Source organism: Echinops telfairi, unplaced genomic scaffold (assembly GCF_000313985.2).
Source record: "Echinops telfairi isolate 266 unplaced genomic scaffold, ASM31398v2 ScPeMD7_11;HRSCAF=52, whole genome shotgun sequence".
In the NCBI taxonomy this organism is placed as follows: Eukaryota; Metazoa; Chordata; class Mammalia; order Afrosoricida; family Tenrecidae; genus Echinops; species Echinops telfairi.
In genome coordinates this window covers 41,402,939-41,427,898 of record NW_022103908.1, presented here as the reverse complement: position 1 = coordinate 41,427,898, position 24,960 = coordinate 41,402,939, and the positions used below count along the sequence as shown (strand labels likewise).

Below are 24,960 nucleotides of genomic sequence, written 5' to 3'. Positions count from 1 at the left end.
TTTTGTGGCCAGCCACACAAGTCTTCTAATCAAACATGTAAATCCATTTAAGCCAATTCAAGTAAAAGGACTCAAACGAGTGGGCTTGGCAAAAAACGTAACAGAAATCTAGGGTTCGAATCACCATCCATGGAAACTGAAGGCACGGCGCAGAAAGGTGTAAGAATCCAGGCAGCCTTTTCAGAGACCCCAGCACTTGCTCATAATCCTCTCAAGTACCCGAATGGCACCAGAAAACCCCTGCAACACAGACTACATAGGACTTCCACTTGGCCCTACTTTTTTCAATTGTCACTTAGAACTTAGGTGATGTAACTCAAAGGGCCGCTAACCACAAGGTAGCAATTAGAAACCTCTGCAGGTAAAGGTTTAGTCTCAGAAACCTACTCTGGCCGATAGGGTGTGGGTTGGAAACGACTTGATGGCATTTTTTGAACTTTGCTGCCAATTTACATTTCAGATGGTTCACTTTGTGTCCCACAGTCTCAACTACTCTTCAAGCAGACCCACCTCTATCATCTCACCCCTTCCTGGATCCTTGATTTATCTTCTCCTCTACCCCTGCGGATCACCACTTTCCATTTCACTCAAGTCTACACCCATCAGGGTCTAGTGCACTGCTTTATCTTCCCTCTCTTGCTCTGGGTCAGTGAACAGCTCCCTGTGTCTGGGAGGTCAAATCCCCAAGGCACATTCCAATTAACCAGACTCATTTTTCAAAACTAGTGCACAAACCTTAGGTTTCAAGTGGCCATTCCATCAGTTTTGACAAATTACCTTTACTTTCCAGAGGTTGGAGGTTACTTCAAGAGAAAGAGTGGCTTGCTTGAATTCTAGATCTGAGCACAGGGCCTGGCAGGCTCAGCAGCCTGGCCCTCCAAGATCTCTCCCCTGATAAACTGGCCGGCTGTTCTGTTCTTTAGGGCTGGCCCTTGCTGGAGAGCCTGTGATCAGTCAGCCGTGCTCATGGGGCCTGTAACCCTGAGAAACATCAAGAAGCTACAGCAGCCACTTGTTCAGATCAACTCAGAGATCTCTCCTGGAAGCTAATGTGACCCGTTACTGTACCACACCCACTTCTGAGGCAGCAGTACACCTGCTCTGCATGTGAGGCAGGTAAGAAGTGTGGACCTTCAATGCCCTGAAAAGAGTCCTCAGTGACAGAGTGGGGGTGGGGGTAAGCACACACAGGTGGTGAGCCCCCAAGCTTTTGAATCAACCTGCAGCCCACAGTGGTAACTGGCTTGATCATGCCCTTCCCTCTCTCTGTCTCACTTCTCCATTAGCTAGCCAGTGTTGCTACACTTGCTTCCCAAACGTAGTTTCTCTACTCAAGTTCTCAGAGTTGGCTTCTGGGAGAAAGGAAGCCAAGACCGAAGTCCAGGGTAGCCTGCTCCTAAGCCACATCCTGAGATCCAGCTGCTTTCAATAATAAAGCCAGTATTTTAATCTTTGACTGCCTAAAGCCTGTGTCTACTTTTCACCTGGTATAGAGACAGTTGCTGTCAGAATTGACTCAATGGCAGTGAGAAGCCCCAAGTAAATACTTGATACAGGTTTGCTGAGTGCTACAGTAGAGGGCGAGAAGACCTTTGACCATACGAGCTCAAAGGAGGCAGGAAATGGTTGCCTGGCAGAGTTAACAAGAGAAAAGGGCATGAGTTGTAACCTTGGTGAACAGAGGGGACAGCCTGCCCCCACCCAGGCCCTTTCTTAACACATCAGGTAAAGTGGGGAACAGAGGCCCAGGGTTTCTTGCCAGCCAGCCTTTCTTAGGGCCCCTTCAGGTGCCAAAGACAGAATCAAAGATGACACACCAAATATTTATTGCAAGACCTGATTGCCAACAATGCTAGGCCCATGTCCCGGGCCCAGCTGCACCAAGGAGTCCTCCCCACCACTTTTTGTGGGGACAGTGGCACCCAGTTTGGTTAGTTACTCATGTCTAGCTTTCCTGCAGTGAGTCCTCAGGAGGCAGGAAGCGGCTGGGCCTGTGGAGGAGAAAACACCATCATCTGGCGCCTCGTCTGTGCCCAACTCTGGGCACAGTGTCCGGGAGACTGTGTGCGCACAGCAGTGCCTGCCCTTGCACAGCCCAGTCTAGAGCAAGACAGCATCAGGTGACGACCTGGGCCACCTGCCATGTGAACAAGCCAACCAGCCGTGGTGAGCTGTCATTAAGAGGGGCAGGGTTAGCACTGTGCCACCATGTTTTCTACGGGCCTGCTGTGGGCTGGGCACTGCCAGTGGCCCTGGGGACTCAAGAGGCAAATGATCTTGATTCTGGGGTGCAAACACTTCAGCAAGAAGGCGACAGATGACCAGTGAATAAAAGTATATCAATTGATAATCAATTCTAGAAAACTAGACCATAGAAGGAGCAGCAGTGTTGAGGCTTCAGTATTTTGGGTAAGACTTTGTCAGCTAAGAAGCCTGGTCTCATAGTGGTCACCACTTGAGACTCTAAAGGTCTATGGCTCAAAACCAAAAGTTGCTCTGCAGCAGAAGAAAGACGAGGCTTTCTACTCCCGTAAAGTTACAGTCTCGGAAACCCACAGGGGCAGTTCTACCCTGTCCTATGGGGTCACTATGAGTCATCATCGACTCAATGGCAGTGATGTTATACATCAGGTTGTTGTCAGCTATGAAACAGATATTCCACGAGGTCTTTAGAGCATGCTTTTCTGATGAGAACTTTTGGGGGTCAGCAGCTCCATACATAACCTCTATGCCACTTAGAGCTCCTTGAGATGAGAACTTTTTGTTTGCTACTTGGCAGGAAAGAGACTAGAGAAGGCCCAAATCTCAGGGCCCCAGCCTAGTGAGGGCAAGCTGTATCGGGACCACCCTCAACTGGAAGACTGGCTGGTGGAGGGTAATGGCAGACTCTGTGGCAGGGCAGGAGAGGATCCTGCCCTGGATGTTTAGTGAAGGACCGGATGGAGGGTAAAAGGGTTGGTGATGAAGCGGGCAGAGGGAATTCAGGGAGGAAGTGGTGGACTGGCAAGCCTCCCCTTACCTCCACGGTGGCAGGGGAACTTGGAGGCTGCACCTGCTCAGCGCACTGAAGGAAGCGGCGTATGTGCTCTGAACAGTTGCCCACAGCTGCCTCATTCTGGCGCAGACACTCCTCAAAGGCCAAGAAAGGCTCAGCACAGACTTGGCGGATCTGGCGGATGATTGGGCTGTGGGGGAAGGATGTTTCAGAACCTGGGAGACGACCCCCAACCCAACTCCATTGCTCACCCCCAACCCAGACTCACTGTGAGGACGTGCAACGAGCAATGCTCATCTTGAGATGGTGGCAGTCCCTCTGCCATGACTCAGGCTTGGCCGCCACGCACTGGCCATACTGTTCCAGCTCCCGGCCACAGTAGCGAGCTGTGACCTCCAGGGCCGCCTGCCTATGGAACAGAGAAAGCCCAGGATCACTCCAGGGGGAGGGGTGAAGGAGAGTCTTGATCTGTGTGTGAGGTAGGAATAGAAATCCTGGGCAGCCCTGGAAGTCCAAAGGATGCTGAGATGTGACCAGAGAGGTGTAAAGGTGAGGGCTGAGCCCTCATGGAGTAGACCGGAGACACATGGATAGATAACAGGGGTCCTAAAATGAAGTCTGGTTGATCTAAGTCAAGCCTTCCGGGGCCCCAGTCAAAGGACCTTGAGTCTAAGGGCCAAGTGAAGCAGTAGAGTGGGATGTTGGGGACATTTTAGAGAACATTTGGAGGTCAGAGGGAAATGGTTCGAGGCCCTAGAAGACATGAAATTTTAGGGCGGGGAGAGGTGTCTAGGAGCCCTGGTGGTGTAATGGTTATGCGTTGGGCTGCTAATTGCAAGGCCAGTAGTTCAAAACCACCACTAGCCACTCTGTGAGAGAAAAATGAAGCTTTCTACTCCCATAAAGAGCTGCAGTCTTGGAAACTCAGGGGTAGTTCCACCCTGTCCTACAGGGTCACTGAGTTAGCATCTACTCGATGGTAGAGTGTTTGGCTGGAGTTTAGGGAGCCCTAAATATATTTGAAGGAGCTCTTGGGGTCAGGATCTGGGAATCCAAGTGGGATCACTTAGGACAGGGGTGTCAAAATGGCAGCCCACAAGCCGCATGCAGCCCACAAGCCGCATGTGGCCCCCGGGGTAATTTTTTGTGGCTTGCGATGCTCTGAAATAAAATGAAAATAGAAAAAAATGTTATAAAGAAAATAGTGCTTAGGGGAGATTGAGGCAATAACATACACATAATTCCCTTGTTAACCCTCTAACTACTGAAGACAAGCATACACGTGGCCCAGTGTCTTTCCTGGGGGCCTGTGGATGCGTATAAATGCGCTGGCTCAGTTCCGGCGACTTTTGGAAGCAATATGTCTGCCACTCTCAGTGTTACGTAATGTAAACAGATCCCAATAGCGAAAAGGTTAAAAAGAGCACTCTGGGTGGTGCTGTTATGAATCATACGTAGTGCTAGTTAACATTTTTGGAGGGAAGCCATTGTGTGAGCAACTATCTTCGTCCATGAAATTAAATAAAACGGCAAACAGATCAAGATTAATTGATGAACATTTATCTGCCTAACGAAGATCGTCTGTCCTCAGTCTTTGAATCCAGATATTGGAAAACTAGTAGGAGGTAAGCGCTGGCAAGTTTTGGGTAAAAAGGAATAATTTTAGTTTTATAAATACATTAAATAAAATAAATGTTTAAATAAAAGCAATTACATTGTTTTAATTATTCTATCCATATTCCTGAATCCTCACTTCAAAATATAAATTAACAAAATTTGTCAATGTGATGTGGCCCACGTGAATCTTGCCCGTTGCACCAAATGGGCCACGTTTTCATTGAGTTTGACACCCCTGGGGTAGGTGATGTCTGCAGTCCTGGGCAGATTTAAACTACCAAAAGGTATAGTCTCGGGATCCCTGCACAGGAACGTGGGGTTCTGAGGGCGGATCCAGAAATTCTAAGGTCTTACAAAAAGTCTGGGGTCCTAGCAGTGCACGATGATGGGCCTAAACTAGATCTGGGAGTCCGGAGGACGGAGTTTGGGTAAGGGGCACTGGCCCTAGAGGTCTTCCGGTTATCAGAGGACGAGGGGCGGAGCCTGATCCCGCAGAGGGCGGGGCCTCCACACCTGGAGAGTTGGGGCTTCTGAGGGACCACGCTAAATGCCGACGAGTGAATCTCCCAGAGGACAGGGAGGGCAGTGCTTCTTCCCAGGGTCCACAACAGTGTCCGAGGGGCGGGGAAGGAGAAGGGACGCGGCGCGGGTACCGGGCACCACTCCCGCTACTCACATCTCGAGGTCGGGACAGCGTGTGAGCAGTCGCAAGAGCGGCCCGCCTCTTCCGGTGCCAGGCTGTCATGGCCGCTCCCAGTTCGACCGGCCCCGTTTGTTCCGGTCAGAGGGCGGGCCAGCCGCCTCAGTCCTTTCCAGACTGTTTTCCTCACGGCTGCGCCGTTCTCGCTGCCGGACCTGTAACGGCGACATCCCAGTGGTGTACGTTGCGTTCTCTCTTCCGACGTACTCCGGGCTTGCACCTGCGGTGCCCCGGGCTCGCCGGAAGTTCGTCATCGGAAGTGAGGCGTACGGGCGCCCGGAAGCGAGGGGGCCCCCTGGCGGTGGCGGTGGCTGTGGCTCTGCGCATTCCCGCTTTCTGGGCTGGACCCGTCCGTGAGCGACTGGCCTTGTTGAGACCCTTCAACGTGCTGCTGTCTCGGGGCAGGTCTCCCCGCGGTGTCTGGGAGCCCGATCCCTGCTGCCGCGTGCTCCTCGCTGTCGGCATTGCACACACTCTGTCCGCTCGGGAACCTGGCCCGTGCGCGCGCAGCTCGCCAGAGCTAGAGTCACCCCTAGAGCTACACCCATGTAGCGTCTCCCAGCAGCTAGGTCTGGGATGCCCAGTCGAGACCCCCATCTTTTCGCATAGATAATAAAATCAGAACGGACAGAGGCATGAATCCTGGCTTCATTGCCATGGGGCCTCCTACACCAGACATCATTGACTTTCAGTAATTTCTACTGGTGTCAATAAAATAGTATGTGTGTCAGAATTCAGCAAGGTTCTGGTATGTAATGTTGCTAGTGTCCTCTCCTCCCCACCCCCACACACTTTCCAGGACTAGCAAGTACAACATCGATTGCCCTGGCAGCCTACTTTTCAAAAGTGTGAAGCTATTCCAGACTTGTCTGGATTATGCTGTGAGGCTGGACACTGGCACAGGTATTTCGTGATCAGTGAAGAGCAGCAAGTAGTCCTGTGATCTAGTACTCAGTGGGCTTCCCAGACTTGAACCAAAGTGAGTGTGAAACGCAGTTAATCATAGTGTTTAAATGGGACAAGGGCTATTGGACTGAGCAGGTGACTGAACCACTTGGAGTGTGGTTGCCCTGGTGTGTAAACTGGCAGTGATGACAGAGACATCTCATCACATAGGCAGCCATAGTGCATGTGAAGCTGGCACGCTCAGTTCTGACTCAGAGTTGCTGCAGGAGGCCCTAACCAGAGCTACCCTTGTTGGCAGTTGGCACCTGATGACTGCCCAGGGGCATCTGAACCTCCCTCAAAAGATTCCAGCAGGTTTAGAGCCATGGAAATGGAAAGAAAAGGTGCTTGCTTTTCAGTTCTCCCCTCTTCCAGCAAAACCTTTTAAGTGTATGTTTGTCTGGAGAAGAGGAGCAGGGCTTAACCTCAAGAACTGTAGGAAGAGATAGTAACTCCTCTCTGGGGCTTCGAAAACCCCAGGAATGTTTTGTTTTCCATTATTGTTTTTGCCCCATCCCTCCTCACTGTGCTGACTCAGCACATTAGGAACATGGTGACCAAGGAAATGGCCTTGTTTACAAAACTCCACAGGTGAATTCTGTGCAGTTTGAGAACCAGCGCACCAACCTAGTGTCCCTTCAAACTTGCCTGATGAGCAGAATCACATGAAGGGCAATGATTCAATGCGATGGCACTTGTAATACACTTTGCACAGGGCCTGGCATATAGAAACAGTATATACCATGTTAGCTGTTTCAAATTCTTACAGAGTATGTATTAGTCTGGGTACTTTAGAGAAACAAATCCACAGAACTCATGTATAAGAGAGTTTTATACAAAGGTTAAGTGTGCATCAAGAAAATATCCCAGCCGGCTTGGCTTCCGGGGCCATGGCCGGGAGCGGGCTGTGCACGCTGCGGGCAGTGTCCGGGCAGGGCTGGGTGCGAGGGTCGGGTCCGGCGGTACTGAGCCGCCTATAAAAAATTAAAAAAAAAAAAAAAAGAAAATATCCCAACCCAGTGCTGCCCAAGCCCACAAGTCCAACATTAACCCATTAACCCATATGTCTAACACCAAGCCACAAAGCCCTCTTCCGTCTCGCAAAACAGACGCAATGATGCCGACTGCAGGAGGAAAGTCGAGTCAGTGAATGTGTAAACATCTCAGCACTGGCAGGGGTCTCCACACTGCTGCTCCAGCACCCAGGGCTGCATCGGGGTAAATCCATGTGGCTTCTCCTTGGGGATGTCTCACAGGAAGTCAGCCTTGCAAGCTGAAGCAGGGAACTGCTAAGGCAGCTGGATCCTGGTGCGACCATCACAAAGCAAGAGACCCGAGAACTAGAAAGGCGAGGCTCACCGAGCCATTTATCCCTCTGCCCTTCAATTAATTCCACATGTGTGTATCGGCCAGGTTGGCACAATAAAGGAACTCAGAGTATTTCACCGCCCCCCCTGTTGTGCATGCCTTCATTGTAGGAGTGATGATAATAAAGATGTCGGTGATAAGAACTCCTGTTTATTCAACTCTTGATATGCACTGTGTGGAGTGGTGAATTAAGCATTTGAATTATCGTGTTGGAGAAGAATATTAAAAGTACTGTGGACTGCCAGAAGAACAAGCAAATCTGACTTGGAAGAAGTACAGCTAGAATGCTCCTTAGAAGTGAGTATAGCGAGACTCTTATCTCGTGTACTTTGGGCAAGTTGTCAGGAGAGAACAATCTTTTTTCCCCCCTTTTTTTCAGGGGAGAGCGCAAACGCAGTCCCCCACTACCACAAATTATGCAGTCGAGTTTCCCCGCATTTGGGAACTCGCAGGGGTCAGCACATCCGGAGTGCATTGGATAAGCCTCGCCCTGGGAAAACCACCTTCGTGATCATGGGACCTCCCCTGCCAGGTCAGTATGGAGAGAACAGTCTCTAGAAAAGGATGTTCTGCTTGGTGAAGTAGCTCTTTGCCATCAAATCTATTCCAAATGAGCAACTAGCGACTCATTAGAACCCCTCCCCGCACCCCTTGGGATTCAGAAACTAAATCTTTAAAAAAATGTTTTTAATTCAGAAACGAAATCTTTATAGGAGCAGAAAATTTCATCTTTCTCCCCTGTAGCAGCTGGTGGCTTTGAACTGCTGACCTTATAGTTAGTAACCCAACCCAACCCACTATACCCCCAGTGAGGCCAGAGAATAAGAGCCAGGATGCCTATGCTCTCCCAGCTGCTTCTGTGCTAGGCTCCCATACTGATTCTTGTTTTATTGGAGTTCAGTTCTGACAAGGGTCAAATCTTTCTTGAAGGATAGCATGAGAACACTGCTATGTACTGTGTGTGGAAACATAACACTCTATTTCTGACATCTGAAATCACGGGGCTCGCAGCAAAGCACGGAAACACAGACGGTTTCTTTGGAAGTCTACGGACATCAACTGGAGGTCCAGGTATCAGAACCAAAGGACATGCCAGTTTCCTTACGACCTTTCTTTGTACCGAGCTGTTTTAGACAATTTTAAAAATTGTTCAGCCATTAAAAAAAAATCTAATACTAGATACTGTAAACAAACAAACAAACAAAAGAAACGTATTAACTCGTCCCGTGGCTACCCTAGGCCTCTAGATCTCGGGCAGCCATATTTTGATTTCAGGGCAGATTTCACAGAGTTGACAATCTAGTTGCTCAATCAGGTAGACAAAGAAGGGTGTGGATTTTATTTGTAAGTTTTTAAGAGCTGTGAGAAAATAAAGACCACTACTTGTGTGGGACACAGAGATTTCTCCCAAGTTGTCTCCCCCAAATGTATGCCAAACTTAACTGCTTGCTACCCATGGTAAATGGCTACACTTGGGAGGTCAACAAAAGCAAGTCAGGTTATTCTCCCAAATTGCTTCTGAAGGAGAGCCCAGGGAGATCAAGCCCACTCACGGGTGACCAAGGTTAGGCTGCAGTATTGTCTAGGGTCCACCCATCTTGACACAGGTATACCCCTAGTCCCTCCCCTTCCTGTGATGTGTATGCCTATTGTACAGCCTCTCCCTGTGATGTGTGTGGTTACCTGTAATCATGCCCCTAAGTATATATGGGCCTTAGCCAGAAATACTCTCCTGCCCCTTTCCTCCAGTATCCCCACATGGACCATTAAGGGCTGAGGTGAGCATGCTACCATGAAATGTGTCTGCCTCCTTTATTTTACCTTCTCTTCTCTCATTTTCTATGACTTTGCTATAATCTTTATATTTTAACTGTGCGATTGCACTTATTGGACCCATGACATAGTTGTGAGGGACTGGTTTCCCCCACACTTGTAATTTATACCATTGAGAATTTTACTTTGAAAATTATGATTCTGCTGGTGTCAATTCACTGCCAATTGACCTTTAACCCATTTCCCTTTTCTTCCCATCTAGCCTTGTTTATTTCTCACAGAATTTCCTCATATTCTTTCAGGACACTTAACATAGCCTTCAGGATTCTAGACATTCTTTCCTTTTGGTTTCAGTATTTCTGTACAAACCATGCTGGAAAAGACAAGGCAGTTGGGGTGGTCTGACCTGTTTTCACGTGTCCTCACCATGCGCGAAGGAGCTGGGCGCAGTGAGTATGGGTCCTTTTGTTCCCCCAGAACACACAACACCAGAATGCCCATGCCGAAGGGTTGTACAGGACTCAAGAAATTCATGGGAAAATGGGAGTTCTTTCCATGAACCTTTTGAAGCCCCTTTGTGGTAGTTGGATGATTTGATGCCAACTCTACTGGGCTGTGCGTGGAGCCAAACCTGCCAACCAAGTGGTAGCTTGGGGGCACCTTCTTGGAGCTGTAGCCTTCTTTGTAAGAAATGCCTCTGCCACTTCACTCTCCTCTTCCTCGCTGGGACTCTGTCTGCCTCCAGGGGTAGTCCCATGGGGGCGGGCCACGCGACTGACAGCTGTCTGTGCCCTGCCTGGCTTCCCTGACCTTGGATCCATTTGACACTGCACTCTCCAGCCTGTGATCTCCCTGCTCCCCGCCTCCCCTTTCTGCGTCATCAGCCTGCAGGTCTGTGTGTCTGAAGAGGGCCTACCACCATTGGACTGTGGACTGATTGGGCCGGGTGCCTTATGGATGTAAAGTTGCCTCTTGATACCAAGTTCTTTCTTGTACGCAGACCAGTATCACTGCATAGTTCTCTAGACAGCCCAGTCTAGCCCACCCCTCACACATGAGGAAAAATAATTTCATTTCTGGCTGGATGTTATCAAATATATATCCAAATTTTTAACATGTTCTTCACGAAAAAATAATTTTCAATAAGCAATATTTTTAGCTTTAACAATGTTTTTGGGAAATAAATTTCGCAAAGTACACTACTCTGCGATTCATTTAAAGAAATCCTCAAAAACAAACCAAATATCACCCTGCAAAGTGGCTTTGCCTTTTCCAGCCAAGGTGTGGTAAGAGAAGCTGACACCTCTTCACAGAAACAGAGGGAAAACAAACAAACAAACCTGGGTGACATGTGAGACAACAGATCAGACACGGAGAAACAGTGCCACACTGATCCGTGAGAGCAGACAATCTGGCTTCTGGGTGAGGTTTCCGGGCCACCACTCAGGGAGAGGGACCAAATCAGAGCGGGGGCCTGCACATGCTGGGGCACAGTGGAGCGCCTGGGAGAGGCAAGGCGGCGAGCGTTGCATAGAGCGGCAGAGACCTGTGGATGACCACGCCCGCTGTGGAGCACCTGGTCCCCGAAATACTAGATAGCAGTAAGAAGGAACAAACTATTGATGCACGCAGCAACTTGGATCTCAAGAGAACTGTTGTGAAAAAGTGAAACTGTACTTTACAAGAAAGCCACATATGATTCCCTTTACATAATAATCTTAAACGATCAAAATTTGAGACCATAAACAAGTGAGGAGTTGCCAGGGCTTACAGGAGTGGCTATGAAGGGAAAGCGCTGCAGAGCCCAGAAGCGATGGCACAGTTCTGCATCCTTGCCACGCTGACTACATCCGTCGGGGACTAATAGCCAATAGTACACAAACTAGCACACAGATAGAAAATGGATGAAACTCAAAGCTCCTCTGTGGACTGTCCCGATGTGAATTTCCTAACTATGAGGATGTAATTCAAATGAAGATATTAAAACAGCAAGCAAATCAACCAAAAAGCCAACCCCAATATACCTCTATGTCACGTCCATTGTTCCTAAGACTTCTAGAAAAGGAGCTAAGAGAATGAACAGACCTCAGCTGTGGGATGAAGAGGTGGACGGAGAACTGAAATCTGGAGTTGGGTTTCAACAAGGTTACAGCAGGAAGAAGGGCAAGCTAATAATAGATTCAAGGTATTTTCTTAACCTGCTTCATGGAGAAAAGTTAGAATGTATCTTGGATAGATGTTTCTCAGTCTACTTCTAAAATCAGTGACACCAACCACTTAATGTCAGAGACTCGGGGATTATGTTAGGGAAATGCTTACCATCAAAGAGCACCTGATTCTTGTATATGGGTATACAGGGCCACAAAAAGGCGTGCTGACATGGCTTATAATAGTTTAAAAAGTGTGTGTGTGAACCGATTACAAGGTTCTACACATAGCCTCCGCCCTGGAGGATGGACAACAGAAAAGTGGGTGACGGGAGGCATCAGACAGTGTAAGATATGGCAAAATAATAATAATTTATAAATTATCAAGGGTTCATGAGGGAGGGGGGAGAGGGCAGGGAGGGGAACAATGAGCTGATATCAGGGGCTCGAGTAGAAAGCAAATGTTTTGAGAATGATGGCAGCAAATGTACTAATGTGCTTGACACAATGGATGGATGTATGGATTGTGATAAGGGTTGTACGAGTCCCCAATAAAATGGTTTTTAAAAAAGTGTGTATGTGTATTGCTCAAACATCCACTGCAGTACATCCACACAATACACACACACACAATAGAAACAAACAGAAGCAACACTATAAACTGGCACAGAAGCTGCTCACTATATAAACAGGAAAAAGCCATGCATTGAACAGATTACACATAAAATACTGGATTATGGGGGGGGGGGGAAGGCATATAAAAGATCTCAATAGATTTAAAATATACACGTTGGGAAGACATTTATTATGTGAGAATACTATTTTCTTTCTTTCATGTGGACACAACGGCTATCAAACCACATGTCGTTTGTCTTGTGCCTCTTTCTGCATGACCACTTTGCTCTCCAGAGGTGAACAAACACGTGAAAGCCATGCCCAGGGGCAGGGAACCTGAGAGGGCTGGTTGGGAAACAGAGCTTTCTGTTTATCCATCACCATCTTAAAAGATGACAAGTCTTTTTCAAAACAAACGCACTGATTCAATGGACTCTAATTCCTGTGCATCAGCATTGTTGTTAGTGGCCTTTGTGCGAGTCTGGATTCACAGTGTCCCCTAAGACACACAGCGGAACAGCTCGATTTTCTCTTAGAAAGAGATCGCCATACCTGTTTTCCAAGGTGCCTCTGGGCAGCTTTGAACTGCCAACCTTTCAGCTTGTAGCCAATTGCTTAGCTGTTTGCGCCACCCAGGCATTCTTTGGAATCTACTTGAAAACGAGCTGACCCGTTTATACCAGACTCAGAAGCCTGGAACTGTCAGTTGCCAAAGTCTTGATCCAGAGCACTAACACCTCTGAAAAGGATCGAGTATCCAAAATAAACGGCTACCGTCCCCAAATCAAACTTACACCTTAATGGATGCATCTCTTAAAAAAGAAAAGGCCGGCGTCAAGTTAAACAATGTCCAACTTCACCTTGATGTTCATTGCTGCCAGTTCAGCTACAAAGTAGCGAAAAACGTAAGGCACGGAAACTGTGTCAATGGAGTCACTGCGGTTACAGAGGGTGCAATTGTATTTCCTATTGCGCGTGGTGGACCAGGAAGGGGGCGGCTTCTCCAGCAGTGGGGAGAGCAGGCTACCGCACTGGACACACACGTGCGCCACCGAACGGTCCGAACAGTTGAAGAGCCGGTCGTGGAGGAGGAAGGAGGTACCGTGTGCCAGAAGCGCATCTCGCTCCATCTCCCCAAAACGGATCCCACCCTGGACGTTCCTTCCCCCGATAGGCTGGTTGGTGACTTTGTCTCTGGCTCCGGTGGTTCGGACCTGAAACTTGTCGGAGACCATATGTCGCAGGCGCTGATAATAAACCACACCGATGAAAATGTCAGCCTCCAACTCCAGCCCGCTGATGCCGCTGTATAATCTCTCGGTGCCATAGAAGTTGTAGCCCCCGGCCTTCAGCATCTCACCGAAGTATTCTAGGGCTGAGTTCTCCTCCGAAAAGATGAAGGGGGTGGCGTCATGGCAGAGGCCGTGCAGGGCCGCCGACTTCCCAGCCATGCTCTCAATCAGCATGCCGATAGTCATGCGGGACGGGAACCCGTGCGGATTGAACAGGATGTCGGGGACCATCCCACTCTCAGTGAAGGGCATGTCCTCAGTGGGCCACAACCTGCTTAAGATGCCCTTCTGCCCGTGCCGGCTGGCGAACTTATCTCCAATGGTGGGGTTGCGCGGGACTCGCATGGTGATGCACACACACTTGAACTTCCCACTCCCCGAGTCATTACTGCACACCTTGATGTTGTCCACCACACAGTGTTCTTTACTCCTGGGGAAAGACACATGCAAAAGGTCATGCTGGGTTTAAGCCGAGAGATACTGTTATCGTTAGTGCTTTATTTGAAAATACAGGCTCTTTCTTCAAGTCTTGAACCCAGGCAAACCAAAGCACTATTATGAAGATCTGTGCTTGAATGTGATTTTGTGCAGTAATTGACAATAAAATTTTATTTTTAGTAAGAGCCACCATGCACCCAACATGTTAGCTAGGAGACATCCCTACGGCATGCAGGAGAAAGACGTCGGTCTGAAGAACCTGGTTGAAAGTAAGCCACAGAAGGACTACTCATACACCAAGTAAGGGACGCTACACAAGACTTTTCAGTCTCATTTAAGCAATGACATTCACGCTGACAGTGACTGAACTGCCACCTGCTTCGCCCACCATGCTCCTGTGAGGGGAGGGGTTTTCATGGGTCTGTAGCAGCTCCACTTGGAGCACCCATACTCACTTGTAGTACACCACGAAGCTTTCCCCGGTGTTGAGGTTGACGTAGCTGTAATAGGGGTCTCCATACTGCAACCGTGCTCCAATAAACGGCAACCCATCCTCATCTAGTTTCTGCAAAACCCGTGGATCACCAGCCTTGACCCCAAACACCAGGCTATCGTCTCCTTGTTTAATTTTTTCAGTGAGATCTATGAACTCAGACTTGTATACACTTCCATGGGCAAAGCCTCGTTCCCAAGAGGCTTTATTTACAATCTGTAACGGCAAAGAACCATCCACTCATTAAGAGACTGCAACCACAGGGAGTCTCTTTAAAAACAGAAGCTGGGTGGGACAGTAACACTTTAGAAAATCTTTCACTAATTATGCATAAATATGAAAGGTAGATGTACCTAAGACTGCTCACAGTTCCCTATAGAAGCCTACCGAACTACCCCTTTGAGTTCAGAGACTGTAAACCTTTAAGGGAGCAGATAGGCTCAGCTTTCTTCCACGGAGCAGCTGGTGGGTTCGAACCTCTGTACAACCCATTACCCCACCAGGGCTCCTACACGGCTTCAGTGCCATTCAAACTTTACTTACTATGCTCACTCTAACTGCAGGTCACCAGCAGTTTACATACTTAATTTAGCTCCTTTAATGTTACCCAATTTCACCCCAGACCAGGAACGAGCCATGTAACGGCACTCAGGGAAACAGAAATCCTCAAATGATCTCACAGCATAGAAACAAACTTGAAAATAAGGGACAGAGCAGTCACATCTCCTGCAAGGACTCACCATGGCATCTTCCATATCATAGCCAGTGTACGAGATGACAGCGACTATGGCATTGGTCCCGATTGGATAGTTATCCATGTCATAGTAATCATACATGTAAGGCCTCACTAGAGGGCTCTGTGGAGTCTGAAGACGGTACAGTTTATTATCAGATCGGTCTCGATAGGTAAGAAGTGGAAAGCCCATAGTTTGCTTACCTACAGAAGGAGAAGAAAAGCCACGGTAGCACTTTCGGGAGAGCTTCCTTGATTGTATAAAGGCAATGCTTTATGACTTTGGTAACTACAGTAATACAAGTGAAGAGCCTTGTTCTTAAGAACTGTACACGGAAATCTTTGGGATAAACAGGCATCATGCCAGCAACTCACCTTCAAACGGAAACATGAAGAGTAGGGGGGCCAAAATGTTAACAGTAAGTGAAACCACATTTCAAGGATTTATGGGGGCTCTATGTATTTTCTCTCAACTTCTTTTTTAAAAATCATTTTACAAAAATCCATATATCTATGTGTCAAGCTCATCTCTCTCAACTTCTGGATACGTCTGAACTCACTCCAAAATAAGGAGCTACAGATGCTTCCCTTCTTTAGGGGTAATCACCTCCTTCCCGCCTTACCCATCTGACACTGGTACATGTTCCGGGGACTCTGGTTGTGATCAGAGAAAGGGATGAAGTTGGCAATCACACTCAGCAGGCTGTGAGGGAAGAGCTCCTGGTGTGTGGTAACTCTGGCGAAAACCTCATCCTCAAAAATAGCAATGTTCATGAAGAGCTGGAGAGGATGAAAGACGAGGAAGATCAAGACACAAAACATCTGACTGCTGACATGTAACTCTACTCCTTCTCTAGGCTGGACACCTCATTAGCATCACGGACACAGAAGAGATCCACAAAGAAACTTCGGTCAGAATTATCCCCGGCCACGATTTCACTCTAAGCGACCTTGGTCCAATTGTGAAGGGGAACCGGGAAGAGATGCGCAAAGACCACAACTCTGCAACATCAAGGACGCAGGCAAAGACCTAGTAATGTGTCATATCTTGATGAGCTGTGCCCATCTCAGCACCTGAGGCACGGCTGGGTGCAGAGCAGCTTTGAGAACCAGATTAGGTTGGAAAGGAGGCAATGTGAGCACTAACCTTCCCTTTCAAGTTTCACGAGATAAAACAAGTGACGCAAATGCTTAGTGCTGGTCACTAAGGCAGAAAGTAAACTGTGATTATCTTTCAAAATGCCTAATTATTATTAAAACAATGATAACCAAAAAAAAAAAAGTCCATGGTTAAGTCAACATTGCATCCTCTATGATCATGTACATCCATCCACCCATCTCACTTGCTCCACGTACCTGTTCCATGGTTCCAATCAGTTCTTCTTTGCCCAATTCCAAGTTCTGCACAGGTCGTACCAGTCTACAAGGAGTTGTAAAAAGGAACAGTCCTGGGTAGAGACTGGGCTTTCCTGTCATGGGGATAAGGGCCACCTCCATCCACGGAGGAATTCTTTTCTCTCTCAACACCTGTTTTTCAACAAGAAGAAATTTTCAATAAAGAGTGAATAAAATTATTTGAAAAAAAAGTGAGTGATTTGCTCTATATTACACCCCTCGTGCAGAAGATGAAGGCAAGTAGAATGAGGAAGGTCAAATTTGGTGGGGAAAAAAAAAAGAAACAAAAGTAGTAATGCATAGAAACAAACTAAAAAACCAGGGAAAATACAAGGTGAGCTGAACACCACAAAGAAAGTACACAGTTAAACTTTGATGGGGAGGAGCCAATAGGTATTTCTCTAGAGAGGATAAGCAAATGGCCAGTAAGCACATGGAAAAATGCACACCACCATCAGGAATAACTGCCAATCAAAGCCATTGAGATGCCACTGGATCTGACTACTATTGGCTATGAGGGCTCTCTGTGAGGGATGAAAACGGCCCGGAAAGAAGTGGTGATGGTTACACAACTTTGTGAACGGTACACTTAAAAAAGAACGAGAAAGATCTCATGAACGGAGATGCAGTGACTTTCAGGATATCTTTAGCAACTAGAGAAAACTACAAAAGAAAATGCTACCTCCTCAGTAAGAAAGAGGCAGAAATAGACTAAACGTGTATTAGTCTGGGTACTTTGGAGAAATAAATCCACAGCAACTCACGTATAAGAGAGAGTTTTACGCAAAGAAAATGTGCATCACGAAAACATCCCAACCCAATGCTGCCCAAGCCCACAAGTCCAACATTAACCCATTTATCCAACACCAGTCCACAAAGTCCTCCACCTCACAAAACAGAGGCAATGACGCCGACTGCAGGAGGAAAGCTGAGTCAGTGAACATGTAAGCATCTCAGCACTGGCAGGGGTCTCCACATGGCTGCTCCAGCACCCAGGGCTGCATCGGGATAGATCCATGCGGCTTCTCCTTGGGGATGTCTTGTACGAAATCCATCTTGCAAGCTGAAGCAGGGAACTGCTAAGGCAGCTGCACCCGATGCAACCATCACAAAACAAGAGACCCGAGAACTAGAAAGGCGAGGCTTCACCACCCATTTATCGCTCCGCCTTTCAACCAGCACCACATGTGATTATCGGCCAGGCTGGCACAATTAACTAACTCAAAACGCCTATCTTGATTATGCTTACAAACATACACAGAAAGATGAGAAACGGAAACTGGTCATGTATGAGGGTGAGGGTAAAGAGAAGAGACACTTCATTCAGTGTACCTTTCTGAACCACGCTAAAGCTTCAAACTCAATAAAGATGAGGGAGGGGAAAAAAGATGCAAAATAAACATCTAATCGGAATGAATATAACCACGCTAAAGCAGAAAAGGAAAATTAGCTTGAGTATCACAGTATCCTGATTCACCCACAAAAGATTTGCAAACAATTATTAAAGTGCAGCTTAAAATTTATTCACAGTGGTCTGGGTTATCAATTGTGAAACCCCTCTGTTGTTGAAGATTGAGTCACAGCAACTTTGTTGGTGCTAACAGCTGGAGAAGGGAGTCACAAACATGGGCAAGAAAGGAGTAAAGCAACTTTGGTGTTGGGCTGAAGTTGGTGGTTTCAATACGAACTCATGGCTTTAAACATACGCACATGGTGAATACGTGTGATGTGTATCAGCTGGAAGGGCTTAGAAGCAAAAGCGCACCAACAGCAATGTCCTATCCCCCAGTTTCTATGGCGCCGCACACCCCACAGGAAAGGGAATGAAGGCAATCCCTTTGAAGAACTGGCTGATTTGGGGCTGAATTGGGAAGGTCCATGACGAGCCAGGAACATCTGTGGCAGAAGGCAAGGCAGCATTCACAGAATGATTGGACATACAGTAAGTCAACAAACACAACAAGGTGCCAGCCATGAAGGGTTCCCCCAGCCTCATCTGACACACCTTTGAGTGTCCAAACAAATGATCATAACAGACCACTTAGGAAATGAGCACCTATAAACCTATGCTGATATAAGAAATGAGTCAATACGTAAATGGAAGCGAAAGAAAGCTCTATAATATAGAAGAGCAGCGAACACACACAGAACGATGCCAGGATTATGAACTACCTGCACCATCGTATTAATACTTAATCCAGCAATGATTGCCACATCACAGTATCATATTTTTGCTATATTTATTCGGTCAATGGAATAGACTATAAGGAATGGGTACTACTGTTTGTCAGAAGTTTTCAAGAAATAAGTTCATAAAGCTATCTAAACCCAGAGCATTTAGGGAAAAGAAAATCTTCGTTAACATTTCCAAACCTTTGCTCAGGTTTTATAAATGCCACCATCAGTTTCCTATCACTCAGTACATTTGTTTTAAAAGCTCACATCATAATGTACTATTTGTATTTTAATTAAGCAGTCTTTATGTGTATAAAAGAATCAGCAATGGATAGGGATCACTTAGCAAAGAATGCATCACCCGGTGAGTGAAAGTCTGATGAGGGACTAATCTGAAGAGCATTCACACTCTTTGAACTTCACGTTACTTTTGCGAAGAGAAAAACACAGTGACTTTGCAGTAGACTGAAGTAAAGAACACTAAGTGATCGAGGTTAACATTACCAGAAATGGGGCAAGTTGACATTGAGATGTCCCAAAAACCTCATCATGAAGCATCTTAAAACCTCAAAAAGCCAAACTCACCGCCACTGAGTTGGTTCTGATCCATAGTGATGCTATAGGGCAGTAGACCTGCCCCTGTGGATGTTTCTGAGACTATAAATCTTTACAAGTGTGAAGTGGCTGGTGGTTGTGAACTGCTGACCCGTGGTTAGCAGTCCAAGGTGTAACCTACTATGCCAGCCTGGAATTGCCCCTGTGAATTTCCGAGACCGTAAACCTTATTTATGGGAGTAGAAAGCCTCCTCTTTCTCTCTCAAGTGGCTGGTGGTTTCAAACTGCTGACCTCGCAGTTACCAGCCCAATGCATAACCACTACCCCACCAGGGTCCTTAGAAGTAGTTACATCAAATATTTGTGTAAGTGTATATGAATAACACATCATGTAAAAATATTGTTATGGCGCATATACTACCTCATCCAAAATATTCATAATTCACAGACAAAAATGGGAATATATTCATAGAAAGCATACAAGTGGCAAGCCAAGGGAGTGACATATAACAATGGGAGGATCTGGGTAGTGGGCACAGGGGGAGCTCTCTGTGTGAGCACACCTCATCCTACTGGGCTTTGCTCTATTGTGCTTCCAGATATTGCATGATTTTATCATAATCAAAGTCTAAAGGAACCTGGTGTTGACCAAGTTTATTGATGTATTTTTCTCATAATTAGAATTTTTCTTTTTTTTTTCCATTAGAATTTTCCACAGTGCTATTCCATTATTGGTCACTAAGGGTTGAAATTGATTGGAAGATATTGAGTTTGATTTTACTGCATATTAATAGCCTTTATATGTAATAGAAAACACACACACGTCACATGACTTGCTTTATCGCGATACCGCCTTTTCGAGGTGGTCTGGAACCAAATCCACAACATTTCCTAGGTAGGCCTGTACCATTTGAACATTTTTTAGTGAGTAAAATCACAAAGTAGAACTATTTTTAAAACAACAACAAAAATCCTAGAGCAGAGTATGAACTACAGATTTCTCCTAGAAAAAGAGAGAAGGCCTAGGAGGAAGGGACAGAGCACTTCTCAATTACTCAAGATTACCTTAAAGTTCCGGAGCGACTTGGCAATGGCAGGGGCGAGCTCTTGCTCCACCCAGCCCACCACGACGCCATCCAACAGGACAGGGTAGCATTCACTGTACGGTCGTTGCGGAGCCCCATCCACCGGCGTCATCCCTAATGAAGGCGAAAGAACTGCATCAAATGCTTCCTCCCACATTTTCCTGTGTCAGTTCACGTCTTCTCTTCAAGGATACCCGAGGAACTAGTGACACGGATCGCCTGAAGCAGGGAGAGCTGGGGCAGGGATATAAGGGAAGCTTCCCACCGCTTATCTTATATTTGAATATCTGAGCCCTGTAAACATATTAGTCTGCTCAAAAAATATAATTAATAGAAAAGAATTCCCCTCCGTGACCATGAATATCAAAGACTGACAATCGCCTGATCGGTGTTTCTTCTACCACCTAATATGATCAGACCAATCACGTTATTTAAATGCTCCACTCTGTCTTCTTCCTGGTGCCAAAGCAAATAACACTCCACCCCACACCCCTGCCCGCTTCTTCTGCCAAGGGCTATTTTTTCCACATATCTACCTATTTCTCTTCTCCTTTCTTGAACTTTGGCATTTCCAATTACTGGTGAAAACAAAAGTGTTCTTTTCCTTATGGAGGGCAAACTACAGATTAGAGTTATCCCACCCTCTGGACCCTGAGTATTTTGGATTACTTCCTCTTGGGCTCCCTCTACAGAGGCCAAGCACGAATTGGTAGAAGTTCTCAAAATCAAGGATCCAACCCTGAAGAAGAATGAAAAGATAATGTTCCATCGAAAGCAGATGGCAGCTGCAATGCTACCAGGAAAAGAGCCTATGCACCTGAGGAGATCAGGAGACAGGCAGAACACCTCTTCAAGGTCTTCCTGGGATCTGACACTCCTTTCTACTTAGAAACGTAAAGGGCCACACAAGAGAAGCAGGGAGAGTAACCCCACAGGTAACATGATCGCACCTACACTACGGCAATATTAACTATTCATCGGCTTCAAATGCTTTGATATCAAGACAGAAGGCCGGAAAACAGCCCAACCCCAACGACTCTTACAAGAATGAGCTGCTGACCACCACCCCTCCCCCCCGCCCCCCAAGATGCGTAACTCAGCAGCTTGAGGCTGTTACAAAATACGGACAACTGAGTAAGGCTGCTACATAGCTGAACATCACGCACCCAAGTTGCAGAGCAGAGCTGGGATAGACGTTGTGTACACAAACTGCGTGACCACCTCACACACAGCAGTTAAGTGGTTCATCAGGCCGCAGGGCTCCCCATCTGGGGTGTGCACGGGGCAGAGGAAGCCCCAAGACTCTGGCAGCAGCCTGCGTACTGTGGTAGTCCTCATCTTGGCAAAGCTGGCTCCTCTGTGCACACAGCGGAAATGGGAAAGATAGCGAATGAAGTTCAGCTTGTCAGCCACAACACACAGGCCAGAATCTTGCAGGAAGCCAAGACCTTAATAAAACAAAAGTCACTCAAAAACCGGTCAAACTTAAAAAAAAAAAAAGTCTTATTTTTACTTAAGGTTCTGGTTAGTGGACAAAACCTGAGAATGCTCTCATAGATCACAGAATGGGCTCCTTAGAAAGTTTCCCATTAGTTTTGAGAGAGTGGACATAACTTAGCCAAAACCAAAGCAATCCCACCTTCATAAACAGGGAGAGCCTACTGGTCATACTTTCCCTCCACCTCCTTTGTGGGAGAGCCTTATACGAGCAACGGAACAGGTAGAAATTAAAGGGACCCATCCACCACGATGCATCACGTAACATTTGGTAGCCCAAAAAGAATCCACATCAGTTTTCCTCTAGAAAGCCTAGGCCTCTAATCATCACTTTATAAGAGCCCCCACGTGACTGTGGTGTAGCTGGTTAAGGATGGCTTTCTGGAGCAGGTCTCCTGGACAACCTGCTAGGTTACCCTCCTCCCTCAGAGACCCAAGTTTTCCTTAGCACTGAGAAGGGGGGCTCGTAATGGATGCACTGGTCGGCAGAATGGAACTACACAGAACACTTTGTTGAAAGCCTTTCATATCGACACTTGGAAGGAAATTTACATGTAAAGCACTAATTTGGAGGGGAAAACATTTTCTAAAAAACCCCAAACCAAACTAATGGAGCCTCCCTGCCTTCACCTGTTTTAGAACGCAGATTCCCAGTAGCAAGAAGATACTCAAATGGTTTTGTAAGGTCAGTTCCCAGATTAAAAATCTTCAACAAATTCTCAGTGTTTATGGATACATTGGTCTTCTGAGCCTTCTTGTCTATCGCTATTTTAATAGATACTAACCAAGCTTCCATCTTTTCCTGAAATAAAATTAACATCAAGTGTTTTAATAAGCACAAGACATACATTTACTAGTTACTCTCACATTCTCTGTACAATCCATAGCAAGGGCTTACTAATTCATACACCTAAACGATAAATATCTCATTTTACTGGACAGCATGTTCTACTGAGTTAAAAAGTCTACAATTTACAGGGAGCAATGCATTACAAGAACCACCAAAATCCCTTGAGGGTTTTTCAGCATTACAATTTTTTGGACTTTAGAAACTAATAGGTGCATAAACCATACCTAATACACGTGATGGACTGAGGTGCTGGCAATGGCCACACCAAGTAGGACAATTAAGTTAGAAAAAGTTTGGTAACAGTTCAGGTCAGGCTTTGCTACTAAGTCGCGTTTTGGGGGGATCCGTACTTTTTGGATGTGGGTCTGCGCAGTGACTGGACTTGTATGTACAGCCTAGACTCATGTAGGTGCAGAGAGCAACAGAGGGCAAATCTTTGCTGTGACGTTCACCAACCTTTTAAGACTGTGCTCACCTGACGAGCATACAGTGCCCGTGACAAAGGGGGCGACACCAAGGGTACAGGTCGAGGGGTGTCTACCTCATTATAAAAGGTCAGTTTCTCGCCCCCCCCCTCAACTCTTGGGGAGCAGCCTTCGGAAGTGGCAAGACCACGTGGGACACCTCAACCCCCAGGGCTCACTTTGTGGAAGGGTGGACTTTGGAAGAGCATGCCTCTGTCGGCTAGTTTCTCACGACTGCTTTCATGCTCCAACCCAGAGGTTTAGAAGCCTAACTAGAACTGGTGACAAGGAAAAGACAACACATGTTTAAGCAGTGGATTTCTTGGAAAAGTCACACATTTCCCTTTGTTCTCTGAAGAAAGGCCTGGCTACTTGAGATGCATCTGTAACACTGCAGGGTCTAGAAGCCCACAATCCAGTGTGAAGTGGAAGGGAAACCTAAACCAGCCTTCACCCGCATGGCCACTGGACCTACCAAGAACGTGCAACTGCTGCTCTCTCACTGAATTCTCATGGGGAAAAATGTCAACTGGAAAACTTCAAGCTAATTTTATGGACAGAGCACACAGAAACAAAAGGAACATTTACGTAACAAAGAATTACTAACTATGTAAGGAATTACCTGAGGTTTTTATTTTACGTATTTCTGTCCTGCTGTGCTACCTCTCATAAAGGTTTAAGTCTTTTTAGGATGAACATGCAAAATGGCATGAAAGCCAACTTGGATTTAAAATCATTCTTGTGCCTTATCAACTTTGTATGCACCTTTACAGGCATTAACATTCTATCATTCATGTGATAAAGACCGAGATTGGATAGTGTCTTTACTTAAACTATGTAAAAGTACAGAACCCAACATAAATATCTTTGATTAAGCCCCTTACTGCTAAATAAACAAGCAAACAGAACACACATGGAGGCCAAGCTACAAAGTATAAGCGTGCACACAGGAGGAAAAAAGAAGCCCTGCTGGATCCAGTCACACTTCTCCACAGGTGGTCCAAGTGAAAGCCACATGCACTGACCTTCAGAAACATCAGGAAGAGCTGGCCAGGTGTAAGGACTTCTTGGTTCATTAGGCTGTCAGGATTCTCCTCCATACACTCGCCTTTGGCTAAAGCAAAGAGCTTCCGGGTCATGAGACAAAGCATGTAGAACTTTTCAGTATTGGAACTTAAGTGGATACAGATGCACTGGCTGTCAAAACAGAAAGAATAAAACTTAAACATAATCAAGCGGTTAATATAACACCTGATGACCTATTGGCCAAGGCCCCCAAGTCACATTTACTTAAATAACCCTAATTCATTTTCTTAAAATGGCTTTTTACAATTTTACAGGCAAGGTTAGCCAAAGAGATGAGCTTACTGGTTCACTTATGACAGTGACATGCACCTATTTAAATAACTGAAAGGAAATAAAACATTCTGCTTCTTAGTGGCCGACATGGTTAGTGGCGGTTGTGCCGCACAGCACTGGTGCAAGGCAGGGTCTCGGCAGTAATTACACAATGGGTCTGTCACAGGGACTCCTTGGCTTTGGCGAAATAAAAGGGCACAATGCCTGTAACTTGACCTCAAATGGTTCCAGAAAAAATAAAGCTTAAGTAGAGAGAAACGATAAAGGGGTATACTACAAGGTTCAAAATCAGTGAGTGTAAATGTTCTAAAAAATGTACTATTTTTACAGCTGTCCTACAAGGTTGAAAATATTTCAAAAAAAAAAGACGAAAGACAGGCCTGTCTGGATAGGACAGGCTGGATGAACAATCTGGAGGAGAAAACAACGGGACTGACAGTTCCGGGGGGACATGGGAAAGGGGG

At 46.5% G+C, this 24,960-nt stretch overlaps 2 protein-coding genes and 1 non-coding gene across 4 annotated transcripts in view; all 3 read right to left on the bottom strand.

Annotated features, from left to right (window-relative positions):
* Positions 1-1,809: 1,809 nt before the first annotated feature.
* CHCHD5 (coiled-coil-helix-coiled-coil-helix domain containing 5) lies at positions 1,810-5,472 on the bottom strand. 2 transcript variants are annotated; one of them, XM_045287140.1, is made up of 4 exons: positions 5,289-5,472; positions 3,264-3,400; positions 3,020-3,185; positions 1,810-1,991 (listed from the first exon to the last, which is right to left on the bottom strand). In XM_045287140.1, exons 1-4 carry the CDS (start codon positions 5,355-5,357, stop codon positions 1,968-1,970), a joined length of 396 nt encoding a protein of 131 aa, XP_045143075.1. In that variant the 5' UTR covers positions 5,358-5,472; the 3' UTR covers positions 1,810-1,967. The 2 variants fall into 2 exon arrangements, with proteins under 2 accessions (XP_045143075.1, XP_045143076.1); XM_045287141.1 differs by having other exon boundaries at positions 3,264-3,404; positions 5,289-5,377.
* A 2,529-nt stretch (positions 5,473-8,001) lies between these two features.
* Positions 8,002-8,165, bottom strand: LOC115868526. The gene has a single exon (XR_004045648.1). It is a non-coding gene; the product is annotated as a U1 spliceosomal RNA (small nuclear RNA).
* Positions 8,166-12,320: 4,155 nt separating this feature from the next.
* The window catches only part of POLR1B (RNA polymerase I subunit B), a 20,358-nt gene continuing 7,718 nt past the window's right edge, over positions 12,321-24,960 (bottom strand). Inside the window, exons 7-15 of the mRNA XM_004707935.2 lie at positions 24,163-24,334; positions 22,454-22,625; positions 21,493-21,774; positions 20,307-20,440; positions 16,473-16,643; positions 15,740-15,896; positions 15,124-15,320; positions 14,346-14,599; positions 12,321-13,882 (exon numbers count right to left, since the gene is read on the bottom strand). Coding sequence (XP_004707992.1) covers positions 13,000-13,882; positions 14,346-14,599; positions 15,124-15,320; positions 15,740-15,896; positions 16,473-16,643; positions 20,307-20,440; positions 21,493-21,774; positions 22,454-22,625; positions 24,163-24,334 — 2,422 coding nt within the window. The 3' untranslated portion in view covers positions 12,321-12,999. The remainder of the gene's footprint in view (positions 13,883-14,345; positions 14,600-15,123; positions 15,321-15,739; positions 15,897-16,472; positions 16,644-20,306; positions 20,441-21,492; positions 21,775-22,453; positions 22,626-24,162; positions 24,335-24,960) is intronic.

What these genes read in the sequence shown, in the direction of transcription:
- CHCHD5 (XM_045287140.1), bottom strand. Translation starts at nt 5,357, where the DNA reads ATGACAGCCTGGCACCGGAAGAGGCGGGCCGCTCTTGCGACTGCTCAC. An exon ending in CGCTGTCCCGACCTCGAGAT is followed by an intron (nt 3,401 to 5,288) that starts GTGAGTAGCGGG and finishes TTCCATAGGCAG; the next exon opens with GCGGCCCTGGAGGTCACAGC. An exon ending in GCTCGTTGCACGTCCTCACA is followed by an intron (nt 3,186 to 3,263) that starts GTGAGTCTGGGT and finishes CTTCCCCCACAG; the next exon opens with CCCAATCATCCGCCAGATCC.